Source organism: Gadus macrocephalus, chromosome 8 (genome assembly GCF_031168955.1).
Source record: "Gadus macrocephalus chromosome 8, ASM3116895v1".
In the NCBI taxonomy this organism is placed as follows: domain Eukaryota; kingdom Metazoa; phylum Chordata; class Actinopteri; order Gadiformes; family Gadidae; genus Gadus; species Gadus macrocephalus.
The window spans coordinates 13,639,461-13,658,023 of record NC_082389.1 but is presented as its reverse complement, the minus strand read 5'-3'; the positions used below and the strand labels follow the sequence as shown (position 1 = coordinate 13,658,023).

General features: G+C 49.2%; 1 protein-coding gene across 11 annotated transcripts in view; it reads left to right on the top strand.

Moving 5' to 3' along the window:
* rasal2 (RAS protein activator like 2) overlaps positions 1 to 18,563 on the top strand; it is a 52,653-nt gene that overhangs the window by 19,778 nt on the left and 14,312 nt on the right. For 5 of the 11 annotated variants that reach the window (XM_060059224.1, XM_060059218.1, XM_060059215.1 and 2 more), the window contains exons 4-6: positions 9,258 to 9,364; positions 11,593 to 11,705; positions 16,340 to 16,493. In XM_060059224.1, coding sequence (XP_059915207.1) covers positions 9,258 to 9,364; positions 11,593 to 11,705; positions 16,340 to 16,493 — 374 coding nt within the window. Of the gene's footprint in view, positions 1 to 1,199; positions 2,353 to 5,609; positions 6,167 to 9,257; positions 9,365 to 11,592; positions 11,706 to 16,339; positions 16,494 to 18,563 lie in introns of those variants that run through there. The other 6 variants (XM_060059219.1, XM_060059214.1, XM_060059223.1 and 3 more) reach the window with 5 other exon arrangements.

The window sequence follows — 18,563 nt, the reverse complement described above, 5'->3', positions numbered from 1 at the left end:
CTCCTCTCTATCTGGGGCCCTCTTCTCTATCTGGGGCCCTCTTCTCTATCTGGGGCCCTCTTCTCTATCTGGGGCCCTCCTCTCTATCTGGGACCCTCCTCTCTATCTGGGGCCCTCTTCTCTATCTGGGGCCCTCTTCTCTATCTGGGGCCCTCTTCTCTATCTGGGGCCCTCTTCTCTATCTGGGCCCTCCTCTCTATCTGGGCCCTCCATCTATCTGGGGCCCTCCATCTATCTGGGGCCCTCCATCTATCTGGGGCCCTCCATTTATATGGGGCCCTCCATTTATATGGGGTCCATGGTCATGGGTAGTGCTGCACGATTAATCGAATCGCAATCGTGATATCAGCCTCTGCGATTGTATAACCGCAAAAGGCTGTGATTTAATGAAAAAAAACGTATTTATTCTATTTATTTTATCTAGTTGTACTATTGAGAAAACCTAACAAGTTTGCACTTTAGAAATGCCTTTCTTTTGAATTAATTGATTTAATTTTGTAAAATATTGTTATTTTGAAAACGGTACTGTACACATTTTTTAGTTTTTGTATTTTTTATGCTAGTTTAAGTTTGTATGTTTGAGTTGATACATAAACATTTTAAAATGATCAGTAATCTGTGTGCATTTTCCTTGATAACCAAGCAAGCAGACTCATGACACCATTTGTTTATTATATCGCTATCGCAAATCGCAATATTGTCCACAATAATCGCAATAGGACTTTTTCACTAAATGGTGCAGCAATAGTCATGGGTCAGGGGACCGGTTCACAGTCCCCGGTCTTTACTTCCTATGAGCTGTACACCAGTTAACCGCTGTCCCCAGAGCGAGACGAATAAGAACATGCCAAGAAGAACAACAGCACAGACAAGGAGCAGTAAGAGTTTTTCTCACCGGTTATTTGACAAATGTAAAATAAGTTCATCCCTCTTTCTCTCGCAGCTAATCTCCTGAAACTAGAACGGAGATCCCCCTCTAAAGTCTCTCTCTCTCTCTCTCTCTCTCTCTCTCTCTCTCTCTCTCTCTCTCTCTCTCTCTCTCTCTCTCTCTCTCTCTCTCTCTCTCTCTCTCTCTCTCTCTCTCTCTCTCTCTCTCTCTCTCTCTCTCACTCATATAACGCACATTAAAAGCACCTGTGTACCTAGCCTGGGACAGTATAGAGGGGCATCTGCTTGGAGCCAGAGACACTGGGACTGAGTGCTGAATCACTGGGAGACAGAGGCTGTACTTAGTGGTGGTTTGCGGGGGGCTGGGTCCCAGGCCATTGGTTAGCTAGTCTGTGGCGAGTAGGAGCATTGCAGCAGGTCAACCCAGGACAAAGCTAGTATGTGTGCCCACGAGGGTGAGGGGGCCCTGGGATGACCCCCCCCGGCACCAGAGGGGGGAGAGATGGATTTTCCCTGGAGGCCCGGGGTAGGGGGAGTAAAGTAAGAAGGAAAAGTTCAGTTAAAGAGACTACCTTCAAACATCTTAACCCCAAACGGGGTGTGTGTGTGTGTGTGTGTGTGTGTGTGTGTGTGTGTGTGTGTGTGTGTGTGTGTGTGTGTGTGTGTGTGTGTGTGTGTGTGTGTGTGTGTGTGTGTGTGTGTGTGTGTGTGTGTGTGAGAGACAACTGTAACCAGGCAGCCCATTCATTCAGCCTTGACCCCGTCACTCCCACCCGCACCCCCCGTCTTATTTCTATGTTAATCGGGCAGCAGGTCTTTCTAAAGCAAACTCTTTCTGGAATGTCCACCGAGAAACGACCAACTGACTCGTTCTTAGCCTACAGAGGCGAGAGACGTGTCATTTCAGTCCATTGTTGTGATAGAATATAATTGCACTGAACGGCGTGTAATTACGATGCTACAGCGAGACCGGTCATTACCTGTGAAATATTCCATAACCGAGATTCATCGTTGGTGTCTTTAGTTTGGTTCTTCTGAGTTGAAGGCTTACTTTTTTTAAAATGTTTAAATAAAGACTTAAATTAGTGGTTGGGAGCTCAGACGGGTCCTTTGGAGATCTGGGTTATTGTTGTTCTAGTCACACCAACGAGCTGAAATAGAGGTCTTATCTGTCCTCCTCCGCGGTGTCTTGGGATGAAAAGGCGTCCATTGTTGTCAGCTCAGGAGAAAGACACACACACACACACACACACACACGCGCGCGCGCACAGACGCGGGGAGGGAGAGACTGAGGGCTAGATTAGGACGTCTTGGCGCTGGCTCTTCTGCATTCCTGTGTGTCTTGACTTGACAGGGGTTTTACGGCTAAGGTCTCTGGCGGACGCAGAGAGAGTAGTTGTGGTTGGGGTTAAAACAGGCATGTGAACGAGGTGTTTTTTTCTTTTTAGAAAATGGATTTCTGGGGTAAGTAACTCCCTTTTATTGTTGAAGTGGGTACATACGTGAGAACCGACATCCACAGTGTGCCTGCGGTGGATCTCTGGGGGCTGCAGGTTGCAAAAAACAACCGGAAACTTTTCTGGTTTTCCAGGAACAACCTGCTGCGGTTAGCGCGCTCGTTGCGTCACCGCGCTGATATTTGCGGCTTTTAAAAGTGTATTTTGCGACGTGTTGCACACTACGATAATAGGATCAGACGGGGGGGGGGGGGGGGGGGGGTATATATCCAGCGTGTATCCGTGATTTGATCCGCAAGCACCATGTTGAGGGGGCTGGCAGGCTACCGCGTTGCACTTGTGCACACCGATCCGGTTGGAGCCTACTCTTCATTAAACGCGTCCAGAATTTCAAAACGGTCCGACCGTGTGTATGCGGCTATAATCTCGCATTGTCTTGAATCTCATATCAGTCAATACTAGCCTGTAAGTGTTTGCTATTGATGATGAATGTCTTCCGGTCGGCTGCGCCGTAATAATGGGCTCGGACCGCGGCAGTTAGACTGGCCTGCATCTGTCGCTCCAGTACAAACAATAAAGTCCTTGTTGTCAACTACCAGGACTGGGTGACCTACACACTGGGTCGAATGCCCACCGTGGGCCTGCATGTTTAATCGAGCACAATACGTCGTTTAGCAGCTGATAAATGCGCTGTGACAATGATCGTTTCATTGAAGTACAACGCAAGGCATCGTTGGTGGGCAGGTGGGTCCGTCAAAATATAAATGTCTGGTCCCGCCTAGTCTACAGTGAGTTGACTAAACATGAGATGGACAGCTTCACAAGTAGGCCTACTTTTGACACAATAATAAACAATATTATTATTAACTGAGTATTTAAACTTCAGTTGAATGACTTGTCGATTATCTTTGACCGTGTCTTGTGTCCCTGGATTGCACTAGTTAGAAAAGGTAACTGCACTTTGCTGGAACAACGGGTACCCCAGACGATGCCTTGCTCCAGCAGCCTCCCAGGGAATCAAACCTCTAAACCGGCTTGTGATCGTCCATAGATATATGGATTGTTTACACGTTGGACTTCCATTTTTCAGATGGTTGTAGCACTGCATGACAGGTGCCTACAGTGGAGCTCTGCCATTGGCCAGTTTTAAATTCCATGCATTCCTGCCTTGTGACATCTCGTCCATTCATACTCCTACAGAGACGCATCCACCCATGGTAATCCCACGCTCGGATACCAGCGCTCTTATACAAACCAGACAGTATTATGGGATGCCTGACTAACAAATAAACAGCACACCCGAACAAAGGAGTGAGTTCAACCACAGTTGCATGAGGGTTGGGCACGTATATGGTTACAGTGATGACCAGGGACTTACAGTTTGGGTGTGTGTGTGTGTGTGTGTGTGTGTGTGTGTGTGTGTGTGTGTGTGTGTGTGTGTGTGTGTGTGTGTGTGTGTGTGTGTGTGTGTGTGTGTGTGTGTGTGTGTGTGTGGTGCTGAAGGTGTTTTCTGAGGACAATGTAGTGACGAGGGTGGCCTTGTCGGTGTTATTAAATCCCAGATTCCTTGGTTAAAAAATACAAAATTACCCAGAATCCTCCGCTCTGTCTGTATCCTGCACAAGGTGGGAAAACAGAGTTGTTAGAAATAAAGAAAATGGAGAATGAATAATTGATTAACCTTGCTGTGAGGGAACTTCAGTTCTAGTTCACTGCGATAACAAGAACAGCAAAACATTGACGGACACAAAACACAAAAAGAAACATTAAGACATTAATATTTAATGTCTTTTATGACATCTCCTTTAGAAGATTGGTGATAATACTGTGTCAGTTGGACACGGCTCTGCTCAGCTGGTTTTATCCTTTAACATTTAGTCTGATAGTACCACAGTGGTGAGACGGGTGTTAGCGATCCCTTGATGAGGGGTGGATCCAGCTGATTCACTCTGATGCCACCACAGCGGGGCGAGGTGTTAGAGGTGTTGGGGTCTCCTCTCAGCTCATCCTCGCTCATCATTTTCACCATCTGTGTCTTGGCGCCCAGCAGGCCACTAATGAAGGAATAACTGTCTAGTTTTAGGGTTTGTTACACAAATGCAGGTGTCAGGACTCGGAGGGTGTTGTAGTAGGTTAACTTCCAGCTGAAAGGAACAGGGGGCGATCTCTGATGTGTCCTGCAGGCCTCCTGGAGAAAGATGCCATTACTCATACCATCTCATTAATGACCAGTATCCGTACCTCTCTCCTGTGAGTCACATAAAAGCATCTACTAAATGACTAACAGAATGCTATTATATTAAATAAAAAATGACTATTATTATAGTTCATACTTACTATAATACATGGTACATACTTACCCACCCAGCACGTTGTGAGTCCTGTTAATGGGGGGGCTTAGTAGTGGAGGCTGGTGGTTCTGATTTGCTGAGGCCAGCTGCATCTGTTCCTGTGGTTCCACCTGCCTAATTAATGAATACATCTTAACGAGGGAGAAGCCTGTTCTCTCTCAGGTCCTTACATAAACACCCAACTGGCTGCGTCCAATAGTTTCTATTTAATTGTACTGTACAATCACTTGTTCCCAAGTACGGCACCAATAAACTTGGCTTTAGTGTTGGCTCACGCTCACACCGTGTTCTGATTGGTTCTCCCAATGAACTGCCCTGGTCCCCAGCAAATCAGATGGGCTGACGGTGCTTGACATTGGGGGTTAGTGAGGCGGGGCTTAAGTGATGGAGAGATTGTGATCCGTCAGCAATATTCTGAGGACGACCGGACTACACTGCCAAACTAGTAGCTGATAAACTAGCTACCTGATGCTGCACTGTATACACACACACACACACACACACACACACCACACACACACACACACACACACACACACACACACACACACACACACACACACACACACACACACACACACACACACACACACACACACACACACACACACACATCATCTTCAGCAGAGGGAGTGTAGCTGGGTCTGGATACCCCGGGCGTCCCGCATCAGAACCGGACAGGGAGTTATCATCAGTAAGCATTGGCTAGTCCTGCGCGTCGGTCGACTGAGGTCCACCGCAACTCAGCTGCAGAGAGAGAGAAAGAGGGGGGAAGGTAGGGGGAGAGAGAGAGAGGGGACAGCAGGGGAGAAGAGAGAGAGGGGGAGGGAGCAGGAGTAAGTGAGAGAGAAAGATTGCCACACAGGAGGAGAGACGCTGAAAAAGGGGAGAGCTACACAGGGAGAAAGAGAGCTAGAGGGAGGAGGCGGGTCGTGGGAGAGCCACAGAACGAGTGCACGCACAGTTCTGCAGTCAGGGACCCAGAGAGAGGAGGAGGAGGAGAGAGAAGGAGCAGAGAGGAGGAGCAGGACAGAGTACTGTTCCAGTAATTGATTGAATAAATGCGGTAAAGTCCCCTCAGCCAACAGCAGAGTGAGGGAGATAAAGAGCGAGAGAGAGAGGAAGAGAGATAGCGGGAGAGAGACAGCGGAAGCGAGATAGCGGGGGAGCGAGGGAGAGCGAGGAGCGAGGTAGCAGCAGGGTTAGAATTACTGCTGAATGGAGAGCAGGAGGGAGAGGGAGTTGGAGAGAGAGCAGCGAGCGAGTGATACCGGAGGAGGTGGAGGTGGAGGCGGGATATGGGGACCACAGCAGCAGGATTCTCTGGTACACAAGCCGGTCGGGGTCTCAGAGACCCCTCACACGCAGGACTGTCCCCTCGCCTGACTGGTGCGGGACACTAGGACTAGCCAATCACGCACCACTCTCTGTCCGTCTCTCCTCAGATGATGGGGAACAGCTGTGACCGAGGTACCCTCTCTCTTTCTCTGCCTGTCTCTCTCTGTGGCTCTCGCTCTCTGTCTGTCTCTGTTTGTCTGTCTCTCTCTGTCTGTCTCTCTTCTCTTCTCTCTGTCTTGGTCTATATATCTGTCTTTTTCTGTCTCATCTGCTAGTCTCTCTTATCATCTTATCTCTTATGTCTCCCCCTCATCATTTTGAATTGTTGTCTCTCTCTCTAGCACACTCTCACCCTATGACTCAGTCACCCTCTTCTCTCTCTCACCCTCCATCTGTAGCTCTATCTCATTGCCATCTCCAACTCGTAGTATCGCTCTCTCTCTCTCCTCTGTCTTCCTCAACATCTCTATCTTCTCCCATTACTCCTTCTCTTGATCTATTTTCTACAAATATCTCCCTCACTCTCGCGTGTCATTTGTCAGTGTCCTGACTGTAACTGTGGTCGACCAGTCATGCCTGAGCAGTCTGTGAGCATGTCCTGGATGCAGGCATGGCAGTATGGGACAGACCATAAGGGTCCCTCCCCCTCACTCTGTTGTTTCTCTGCTGTTAGTCTCTCTCTCTGCTCTCGGCCCTCTCTCTCTCTCTCTCTCTCTCTCTCTCTCTCTCTCTCTCTCTCTCTCTCTCTCTCTCTCTCTCTCTCTCTCTCTCTCTCTCTCTCTCTCTCTCTCTCTCTCTCTCTCTCTCTCTCTCTCTCTCTCTCTCTCTCTCTCTCTCTCTCTCTCAGTCCCTCTCTGTCTACTCTCTGCCCTCTGCCTCTCTCTCTCTCTCTGTCTCTCTCTGTCTACTCTCTTCCCTCTCTCTCTGTCTCTTTCTCTTTCCGTATCTCTCTGTCTACTCTCTGCCCCCTCTCTCTCTGTCTCCCTCTCTCTCCTTATCTCTCTGTCTGCTCTCTGCTCTGCCCTCTCTCTGTCTCTCTCTCTTTCTGTCTTCTTTCTGTCTCTGTGTCTGCTCTCTGTTTCTCTCTGCTCTCTCTCTCTCGCTCTCTCTCTGGGGGTGATAAACGTGGCACTGTGTGCATGAGGTCGTAGCTTCTGTGTCCTGTCTGCTGCATCCTGATGCATGCAGTGTTTAGCCCAAACTCCACCTGAGGCTCCATCTCTCCGTGAGGCTGCTCCTCCATCGTCCTGCCGTGAACTCTGCCGTAAATCTCTTGCATGCTTCTGCCCCGCTGCGTCTCCGGTAGGAGAGTGCTCCCCGACCGCTCGTCGTACACTAGAAGGTTTCCCAGAGAAACATCAATCCTCGAGCACACAAGTCGGGGGTGGGTCGAGGCTAGACAACCCCCAGAACCTTAACGAGGTGGCCACCCGGTGTGCTCCCAAGGGTTCAGAGAGTGCGGTAGCTGGGGCCCTCTCACCCACAAAATCTTTGGGGAAATCCTTTGGGGTCCCGGGATGAAAAGGTGTAAGAGCCCGGCTTGAGATGGTAGAAGCGTCTCAGCGATACCACGCCCCCATGGGGAGTTGAAACGTTGGGTCCAAGCGATACCACGCCCCCATGGGGAGTTGAAACGTTGGGTCCAAGCGATACCACGCCCCCATGGGGAGTTGAAACGTTGGGTCCCAGCGATACCACGCCCCTGGGGGAGTGGAAACGTTGGGTCCAGGCGGTACCGGCACCACCACCGGAGGAGGAGGAGGAGGAGGAGGAGGAGGAATGTTCGGGTCAACCCTCCCAGCCCAGACATCCCGGCTCTTCCCTCGGCTCCAAGGAAGAACCGGCCGGCTAAATTTAGAGCCTTTGATCGATACGGACCTGGAGCCGAGCCCAGACACGAACACTTATCCTGGACCAGAACCAGAGCCAGTAGAACCACAACCAGTAGAACCAGAGCCGGCCCACGAACCACAACACTGGGCAGGAAGAGGTCCAGCTAGAGAGGCCCAGCCAGCACTTAGACTGGAATTAAAAAATGGAAAAACGTTCACCAAATCAATACTACTTGCCTTCCATCTGGGTGCCTGTGTACAGCCTGGTTTCCTGGATTCTATCACACCACTCGCACAAAGCCCACTGTTGTTTGTAATGCCTCCCCCCCCCCCCCCCCCGAACCGGGCTGTGGAGGACTGGGTTGGCTAATGATGGTGCGGCGGTTTGGGGGTCTCATCTGTCTGTTGGGCTTTACCCGCCCCCCACTCCCTGTCCCTGACCTGTCAAGGGGACTGCAGAGGTCATATTGATCCAGTTGCCAGCCGATAGATAGTCTTGCTCAGGGGCCCCACGACTGGGGTGGGGGATGGGTTTGGGCCGGGCGTCTGGGCTACACAGATGACCTTGACACACTTAGCCGTGGTCTCCTGACAGGAAAGGCAGAAATAGCAGCAGGGAGGATCCATGCGGAGTGTTGCTTTACGTTCTACATCGGCTAAACGGCAGCTACTAGCGCCAGCAGCTACACAACAGCTAGCGGCCAAACATCTGCTAATGGTGCTACTTAAACTGAAGATTCACATTCCCTAACCGCTAGCTGAGCATCTGCTAATTGTGCTGCCTAAATTGCATTGCACAATAGCTAACAGACCCTGCAGAGCAGCAGCTAACTACTATTAAACATCATCCACTAATATCACAGGCTAACAGCTACACACCAGCTAACAGCTCCAACTTGACTCACAGCATCATCTAAACACCAGCTGCACTTAAGCTAAACACCTGCTAAAAGCACCAGCTAAACACCAGACAGCCTTGTGCTAATGACCTGCTACATTTGTGCTAAAATCACCAGCACAATATTATTTAATTATCACAATATATTTTTCGATAATATAATTTTTTAAAGGAATGAAAAATCACAACAAGACCTGTACTAGTAATAGCAGTTAGGCTAACTGAGGGCTAACCATATCCTAAGCACACCATATCCACTGCGACCCAACAGAAGATATCTCCACCACGGGCCCACGCTCCTACTGATCAGCAACGTCATCTGCCTGTCAGTCCACCTGTCTCTGTCTGTCTGTCTGTATGTCAGCCTGTCGATCTGTCTGTCTGTCTGCCTCTTCTTCACCTCACCAATGTTAAAAGGCTTATCCTTGCAGACCTTATTATAAATGACAAGTGTTCTCTCTCTCCCGCTCCCTCTCTCTTCCTCTCTCCCAAGAAGTTTCTTCGGAGCGTTCTCCGAGACGGAGGAGCATCTCCGGCGTGGGGGGTTCAGAGAAGAGTGTTGCCGTTGACAACCCCAATTCATCCCCCTTCAAAGTACCAGTGAGTATCTACCAGTTCAAACACCAGTACAACTACCATACCAGTTTGTTTACCTAAACGACATCAGCACTACAATATCTGTACCAGTACCAACACCAGCTCTTTTACCAGTTCCACCACTACAATGGTGGTACAATAACATTACCAATACAAGAAACATACCAGCACCAACAAAACTACCATTCCAGTGAGTTAACCATTATCACCGGTACAATGACCATAGCAGGACCCACACCAAACCAGTACCACCATGACATCAATGAAACATAGTCATCAATGAGGGTGATGGTCTCTCACTTCGCTCTGCGTTGGACTTTTATTCAGTCTTGTTTGGCTACGGTATAACTCCGATACGTAGGAATCAACATTCAGAACCTGACTCTGCTGGGGCTTTATGCTAAACGGCCCGCAATAGGGATGGAGAGACACCCACATTTACAGAGACGCAGGGAGAGGGAGCAGAACATGTTTCAATTGACTGCCCGCTGGCATTGAATCGACGTCTCTGCGACCGCGTGTTTAGCGTTTTATCGGGTTATGCCAGCGGGTCGGCCCGGTTGGGTCTGTGCCTCTAGAAGCTTCTGGAGACGCTTGATTCAGTGTGTCTGGTGCTGCAGTTACAGTTGAAATTCAATCATAGGAGCATGAACACACACTCAGACACACACACACACAGCCAGATACACACACACACACACACACAGCAAGACACGCGCATAGCCAGACACACAAACGCACACAGCCAGACACATATACATATAGCCAGACACACACACAGCCAGACACATGCACACATAGCCAGATACAAACACACACACCCCCAGACACACACGCAGCCAGACAAACACACATACACACACAGCCATGAAAGGCAGATACACACAGCCAGCCAGACACACACACACACACACCCACAGCCACACACACACTGCACTCCCATCATGCAACCACAAGATAGATGACCATTTTAGGGTTATCTACCACTTCCTATCTACAAACCAGCCTCATCACTCACACAAGACCACGCAAAACCAATCTCACTGCAGTTCGTACTGGTAGAATACACTCCACATTAACATAATGGCACAGTCAGTACATACTGACGCTCACACACACAGATGCACTAACACACGTACGCACGAACAGGGACAACACCTCTGGCAGACTAATAAAGTATCTCAGTGCTAACTGAGTGCTGTATAACTATCATAGTGCTAGCATAATACCACAGTACTAACGAACGTGGTGAATAATGCTAACATAGTAATCCAATAGTATCACAGTACCCCCATACTACTAGTACTAACATAGTACTTCCATAATACTACAGTACTCACATCGTACTACCATAATGCTACGGTACTACCAGTGTACCGCAGTACTACCATAATACTACAGTACTACCATTTTACCATACTATTACCATAATACCACAATAATAGCTCTTCCGTACAGACTGCCACACACGCACCACAGGGACAACAGTAGCTCCAGTGTGAGTCATAACGGTAATTATTCTGGTCAACCTAGGTAAAACAATAAAGTTACACACACACGCACACACCCATCCCCAGATGTATCGTGCTCTACTTTATAACAATGGCCTAGTTGTTAGGAAACGGTCTGTCTGTCTGTCAGGCAGAGACAGACAGACTGTTTTTCTCTCTACCTTTGGGTCTGTCTGCTTGCCTGTATGTTTGTACTACAAGGTGTAACGTTATACATGGAGTACTATCTAGGGTAGTATTAATAGTTACACAGTAGGGTTTGTGCTAATAATTCATGTTATTTATAGATCACTTTTCATCCTCCTCAAAGACATTTGACAAAGTGGTTCGCAAGTCACAGTGAAACATTCTAGGAGCGTACAATCTACGAGTCCGAATAAGAGATGGGGACAAAGAGCTGATGCCGGTCCTCTTCCTCCTCCATACCCCTCTTCATCCCCCTCTTCCTCCTCACCCCTCTTCATCCCCATCTTCCTCCTCACCCCTCTTCCTTCTCACCCCTCTTCATCCCCCTCTTCCTCCTCACCCCTCTTCATCCCCCTCTTCCTCCTCACCCCTCTCCATTTCCCCTCTTCCTCCTCACCCCTCTTCATCCCCCTCTTCCTCCTCACCCCTCTTCATCCCCCTCTTCCTCCTCACCCCTCTTCATCCACCTCTTCCCTCTTCCTCCCCGCTCTTCTCGGCTACCCCCCCCCCCCCACCTCCTTCCTCCTCCTCCAGGGTTTCTTCAGTAAACGTCTGAAGGGCTCGATCAAGAGGACCCGGAGCCAGACCAAACTGGACCGCAACACCAGCTTCAGACTCCCGTCGCTGAGACCCGCTGAGCCGGACAGGTACCCCAACACACAGCTGGTACACGCCAGACACACATCCAACACACACCCGACACCTGTCTCCATTATGTTCCATGCCGAAATTGGAGAGACAACATTTCGGATATTCCATTTGACCTGCAATCGTATCATCCCAACCTTTTCCTGAAACACATTTCGGTCTATGAGATTGTATCAACAAGGATGAGCTGGAAAATAACAAGGTAACATTCTGACCAATCATAACCCAGCTGGCTGCAGGAAGTGCTCCAGCTCTTATCCAATCAAGTCACTTGGCTCCTTTTCTCAGGGCCCGCCCCTAAACATGAAGTGAAATGGTTTCAGGATGCTGTGCCGCCTCTTCGTTAACGAAGCTCGTTTGTGTCCCTGCTGTAATCACACTTTTCCCATCAGATCCATATTTGGCAGAAAAGGCACTATTGGATGTAAATTAAGGTGAAGAGTAAGGGCGAGGGAGCTAAAGAAAGACTCGGTGAGAGAGAGATAATTGTAAAGAAAGCCAGGGAGAAGGGAGGAGGAGAAAAGCAGGAGAGATAACGAGCAAGAAATGGAGAGAGGATCTTGTGGTAATTAGAAAGCTTCTTGTTTGGTGACTGGTGCGTCACTGTAGAGGAAGGTGAGGTTTGATTTCCTGCACCACTTCCAGTTGGTAAGCTGATGACGAAGGAAGTAGCTCCTGGTTCGCCATCGCTGATCGGAAGCCAGGATGTTATTACCTCTCAACTGCAGGAACACTTGGCTCAATAAGCCACAAACAAGCCGGACTCGGTCTTGTGCAGAAGTTACTATTTAGACTCTCGAACCTAACCGAAATGGTCTGGATCCGAACACCAAGTTGCTGTGGATATAACCACAGCTTAATGATTCAATGTCAAATCGAAGAATCCCCAGGACTAACTTGGTGACAACGGTTTTTTAATCAACATTATGTTTACATATTAGTTTAGCGACAATCACAACCCTGAGTGCTTCTGTCCTGAAACTACAACCCAGGCTTCTTTGCCTCTGTGGCCCCCCTGCCAGTGTTCATCTTCTACAGGCATGACTGCGGTCATCTCAGGGCAGGTTGGTGGGTGGGGCATTCTGGGAAAGGAAGTTTTATGATGTGACGGCAGATAATTGTAGAAACAGCAGAGCTAGATCATCGCTGGTACACAGTCCTGTTTACTATAGAGGTGTGTGTGTGTGTGTGTGTGTGTGTGTGTGTGTGTGTGTGTGTGTGTGTGTGTGTGTGTGTGTGTGTGTGTGTGTGTGTGTGTGTGTGTGTGTGTGTGTGTGTGTGTGACATACAGAGACAGAAAGGTAGAAAGAGAGCATGTCTGATGGATGGATAATGCTCTCTGGTAGCTGCTATCTAAGTTCTCCCTCTCTTTCTCTCTCTCTCTCTCTCTCTACCTCTCTCTTGCTCTCTCTCTCTCTCTCTCTCCCTCTGCGCGTCAGTGTGGGTTTGAGTCTCCATCTCTCTGAGTGTGTGTCTCTCCGAGGTGGGAGTCTCTCTCTCTGAGTGATTGCGTGCTGCAGCAGTGTGTGTGTAGCAGCAGTGTGTGATGGAGGCTACTTCCTCTCTGCTGAGAAGGGCTCGCAACGCCCAACTGGCCCTCAGGTAGGACCCTCTGTGTCTGTCGGAAGTTGGTGGTTGGGAGTATGATAGTTGGGAGTACGACAGTGACATCAGTGAGATGTGTTTCTGTGTAGCACCAGTAGCTTGGTGCTGGAGGGGATGCCAGAGTTTATGTTTGGTCTGCACCGGGCCGACTCCTGCTGAGATCGGCTCCTGGTTCTCGTGGTGTTGTTGGGTTAGGGGGCGGGGGTCAGTACTGCCGAGTCTGTGAGAGTTGGTACCGCTGGTTCTGCTAAGTGAGCTGCAGCATGTTGTATTGAGTTAGAGGTTCTGGTGACATGGATATAGTTCTGTGTGTGGGTGTGGGTAGTCTGTTTGTGTATGCCTGTGTGTGTGTGTGTGACTCAGTAGCATAAGAAGTGCGTCCTTCTCTTCCCAGCAGAACAGATCAGGTTTCTGTCTTAATGCAGCCGGACGTACCAGACCGGACCTAGCAGCCCCCCCTCCTCCCCCCAGATCACGGGGTCGGATCGGTAGATGCAGCGCCATGACAACCACACATCAACACAAGACAACAGTAGTTGATGACCTGGATGGATTGATGACAGAGGGATAGATAGCTAAAGATAAATAGATAGCTAAAGTTAGATAGATTGATAGATGGCTACCTTAATATGAGAGAGAGCGAGAGAGCCACACAGAGGGACAGAGAGACAGACACACAGAGAGAGACGCATAGACACATACAGAGAGATGAGAGGATAGATAGACATTTGGATAGATAAATGGGTAGATGGATGGAGGTATATATTGTGCTTCTAAACGCGTGTGTTCTCCTGAGTCCAGTTAGTTTTGAGGGTTTGTGTCTGTAGTAATCTGGACTAGGGACACAGGAGGTCCCCGTATACAGGGCTCTCTCCGTACCTATCACTGCTAGCAGAGACAAGGTCGCAGGACACAGAGGGGCGGGGTCATCTTAAATCCCGCCTCCCCTCGCCACAGCAGCATCAGGTGGAGCAGGAAGTTCATACATCAAAGGAGGTATGCAGGGAATACAGCAGAAGCCTGTGTGTGTGTGTGTGTGTGTGTGTGTGTGTGTGTGTGTGTGTGTGTGTGTGTGTGTGTGTGTGTGTGTGTGTGTGTGTGTGTGTGTGTGTGTGTGTGTGTGTGTGTGTGTGTGTGTGTGTGTTGCTCTGACACACTAATCCCGTATTATATAATCCAGATATGATGCTACCGACTGATCACACACACAGACACATCTGCCACAGAGGAATTCCATGGAATTTAAGAGGTTTCTTGTTCCTCCAGCAAATTAAAAAAATAAGCTTTAGTTTGGTGTGTGTGTGTTTGTGTGTGTGCTAGACCCCCAGTATAATAACATCAGACCAGCCCACCATTGCCAGGTATTGCAAGGTATGCAAAGTGCGTAGTGAGACTCCAGAACGCACGCACGCATGCGCACACATATTATATTATATTAAATGATCACACACACATTCCTATGCAAATCCCAGACACAACTTCACACACACATTTACACACTTCCAGACACACAAATAGCCCATGACAAAAATAGGTTAGTTATTGGTTCCATTTGATTTAAGGTGGTTTGGTTGTTGACTAAGTTAGTTTCAATCAGTTGTCTTGCTTAATGCCGCGTTTCCAATGGCGGGTGCGCTTTGGCCCAGCACGCCTTGACCCAGTAGCGAAGGTACGGTTTGGCCCAGCCCAGTCACGGCTCGCGTTTCCACCGCCGACAGTACCCTTATGGTAGGGCGGGGTTTAAGCCGGTTGGCCATAGCCACGGCAGTTACGTAAGCGTCGTGACCTCTTAACAGCCCGACACAGTTTAGCCCGCTATAAATCCAGGGAAAGAGAAGAATGCGACAAAGAGCAACAATGTAGGATGTCCAAGAAGGACGTCAAACTTTTGTGCAACATTTTCATCAGTAAACAAAGCTTTCGCCGTTTTCCCAGAAATACCTTGCGGGTACTGTGTTTGTTTGTTATTATCCCCCGATCCTGTCGTCCAATCAACGAACGGCGTGTGTAGCTTGAAATTGTTGGCACCCCTTCAGACGTCTCGGTACCCCAACAGAGGAGTACTGTGAGATGAGTACGGCTCTTCACGGCTCGGCTCGGACCCCGGCCACTTTTGGCGGGGGAAAAGCGAACGGTGCCGCACCTTTGCATACCGGGCCGACACGCACCCGCCGGTGGAAACGCGCCATTAGTTGATGTCAGTTTAGTTGCATTGGGTTGATGAAGTTGGTTCGGGTTTGTTCAGTTGTCTATGCTAGTTTGAATCAGTCTAGTGAGTTTGACCTCAGTGCCTAGTTTATGTGACATCACAAGCAGATAAGGCAGTGGTTATCGCTGGCTCATCCCAACACTTCCATAGTTCCCATCATAACAACACCGCAGGACCAGTACAGAGTTGTCGTTCCCAGGTGTGCTCAGTCTTAGTCCAGCCTCGGTAGTCAGGTGAAGATCCCCAGGTGTGCTTCACCTGCACGTCACATCCCACCGCCTAGCATCTGTTTCCCAGCTGGGTCGATCCCCATGGAAACCCCTCCCGCGGGCCCTCGTGATTGGCCGGCCGATGGGCTTGTTTACTGGAGGAGCGGTGGTGGAGGCAGCAGAGGAGAGCAGGAGGTTGAGACAGCGTGTCAGGCTGGAGTCTCTGAGAGGGGTCCTGACTGAGCCCCGTGGGAGGTGGGAGACGGGGTCTCCCAGCGGCACCAGCAGAAGGAGGGGGTTGCCGTGGGATACGCTGTGATGCTCTGGGGAGCATCGTACTCCTGGCTCTGCACTTGTTTTTCGTAGGTATTGCTGCCCTCTCTTGCTTCTGACCACTAAAGTGGAGTTGTTGAGTTTTGTTGGGTGACCAGTCAACACTTTTTTTCTTAGCCTCTCACCTCGTCACTCCTCACTGCTACTCTCGACTCCTCTCGGCTTCCTCCCCTCTCGCCTTCCTCCCGTGGTGTCGACCTGCGCCTGCCTCTGGCCTGGGGCTACGTTGTCGTGTAAGCCTGGCTCTAACCCGCGGTGGTGTGGTCTGGTGTTGCAGGTCGCGGGCACTGCCCAAGCTGAAGGAGACCTCGTCCCATGAGTCTCTTCTGAGCCCTGGGAGTGCCGTGGAGGCCCTGGACCTGGCCATGGAGGACCACGTGTACATCAAGCCCCTGCACAGCAGCATCCTGGGACAGGAGTTCTGCTTCGAGGTACGGTTCTGTTTGCTGGCCCTGCTGGACCTTCAGTTTGGTTTCGTTTCCTTATTCCCTTATTTTTTACTTGTCATGAGGACAATGTACAAAAGGCATTAACCCCAAAGCAAACACAGTGGATTTGCAACGCAAACAACAACTATAATCCTATTGTATCCATGGAGCAAAGCACACAGAGCGTGAATGTAGTTCGGCAGTGTTTTTCTGCTCGCTTCAAAAGCTGACTTTCCATTGGCGGTCCCAGGGCAGGTGCATAATGGGACGCGACCTCACCTGCGTACCTCACTCGTTAGTCTGGCACACTCGTGACCACAGGCGTCCTCTCGCTGAAGGGAATCGCACCTGGAGAATAAACATCTCAATGGTTGGGTTCTGTGTGGTGAAATATTTAGAATCACAGGTATATTATGTATATTATTTTTATTCAACATCTGGTTTGTCTCATTCACCTGAAGAGCTCCGATGGCTGCAAAAACGTACAAACTGATTAAATTAATATGATGTTATGATTGTGATTATGATGATGATTATTATAGAACTAAAAGCTGCTCGACTTTGACTTGATAACCAGAAGGGATGTATTCAAGGGTGCATGTGTACCGTCACCAGCCAGGTGTATGTGGTTTGTGAAGGCCGATATATGCTCTGTTTTAGACGTAACGCGTAAGCACGTAAGATACATAACCCCCCCTTGCGCGGTAAAATATCCCCCCTTACGTGCTTAAGTGCGTCGCCCAAAATTCCTGACTATGCGACTAAAACAATACGGCCCTACGCAGCTCGCAAAGACTGTGATTGGCCAGCTAACCACATCCTTTCAGGAGTCTCACATTTCCGGTTTTACAGCAACCTTAACATCGTTCAGAGTGTGGAAAAAGACCGCTAACCTAAACTTAGCTACTGCTACTCTCGTCGAAAATACTGGAAGTGCATAAATATAAACAAGCCAGCGATTTCCACTTCCACGCCCACAGATTCGTTCGTTGCTCCCCCTACTGTTCTGGCGGAGAATCCCCTTGCAACACGCGCAATCCTTAAAGGTCCCATGACATGCTATTTTATGTATTCTTTAATATAGGTATTAGTGGGCAACTAACACAGTATTCAAAGACGTTCCCTAAATTCAGCCGTGGTGCAGAGTTACAGCCACTCCGAGCCAGTCGCACATTGAGCTTCCCCCAAATGCACTGTTTCGGTGGGCGTGTCAAGGAGGAGGGTGGGGGTGTGGCCCTGAGCAGCTTGCAGCCACCATGCGCTCTGTTTACAGTGGATGTATCGCAATGGCGAGCCGCACACAGCCTTTAGCCGTGTTCTGTAAATATTCTAGAACACACGGGAGTCCTGGAGCTCTATATCTAAATATTATCATATAGCCTACACAGATATCTATATCATATAATATATATTATCACGGCCAAAAGCTGTGTGAGCCGATATTATGAATCTCAAACGACCGCGTTGGGTTCTCCGACGTTCCTGGTTCTTCAACGTCCACATCAATGTGAATACACACACTGTAACGCAAGTGTTTCTTGTTGGTTCTTTGACTTGTCTTGTATTTCCACAACGAGACTGTCGTGGGGGTTATCTGAGCCATGGTTGAGAAGGAATTGGGGGAAAGGAACTTTGATTTGACTCGCTGAAGTACATGAACTGCGACATGCCGCCGGTTGCCGCGAGGCACCATCGCCCGGCAGCGGGCAGCCGGCAGCAGGCAGCGCGCGGTTCAGTCGACTTCAGGTTGATGTGAAAGTGGAAGAACCAGAGACGTCGCAGAACCCGACAAAGTCGTTTGTGATTCATAATATCGTCTGGAGGCGCACACAATATGTTATATGATATAGATATCTATGTATATGATATTATTTAGATATGGAGCTCCAGGACTGCAACGCAAGTGTTGTACACTTCCTTGTTATTTGGATAACCGTTCTGCTGTTGGTGTGATGGCGCAACACGTCGGACTCTCGTATCTGGTATTTCTACAACGAGACTCGTATTGGGGGTTATCTCAGCCAAGGTTGAGAATGAATTGGGGGGAAGGAACTTTGGCTTTGACTCCCTCAA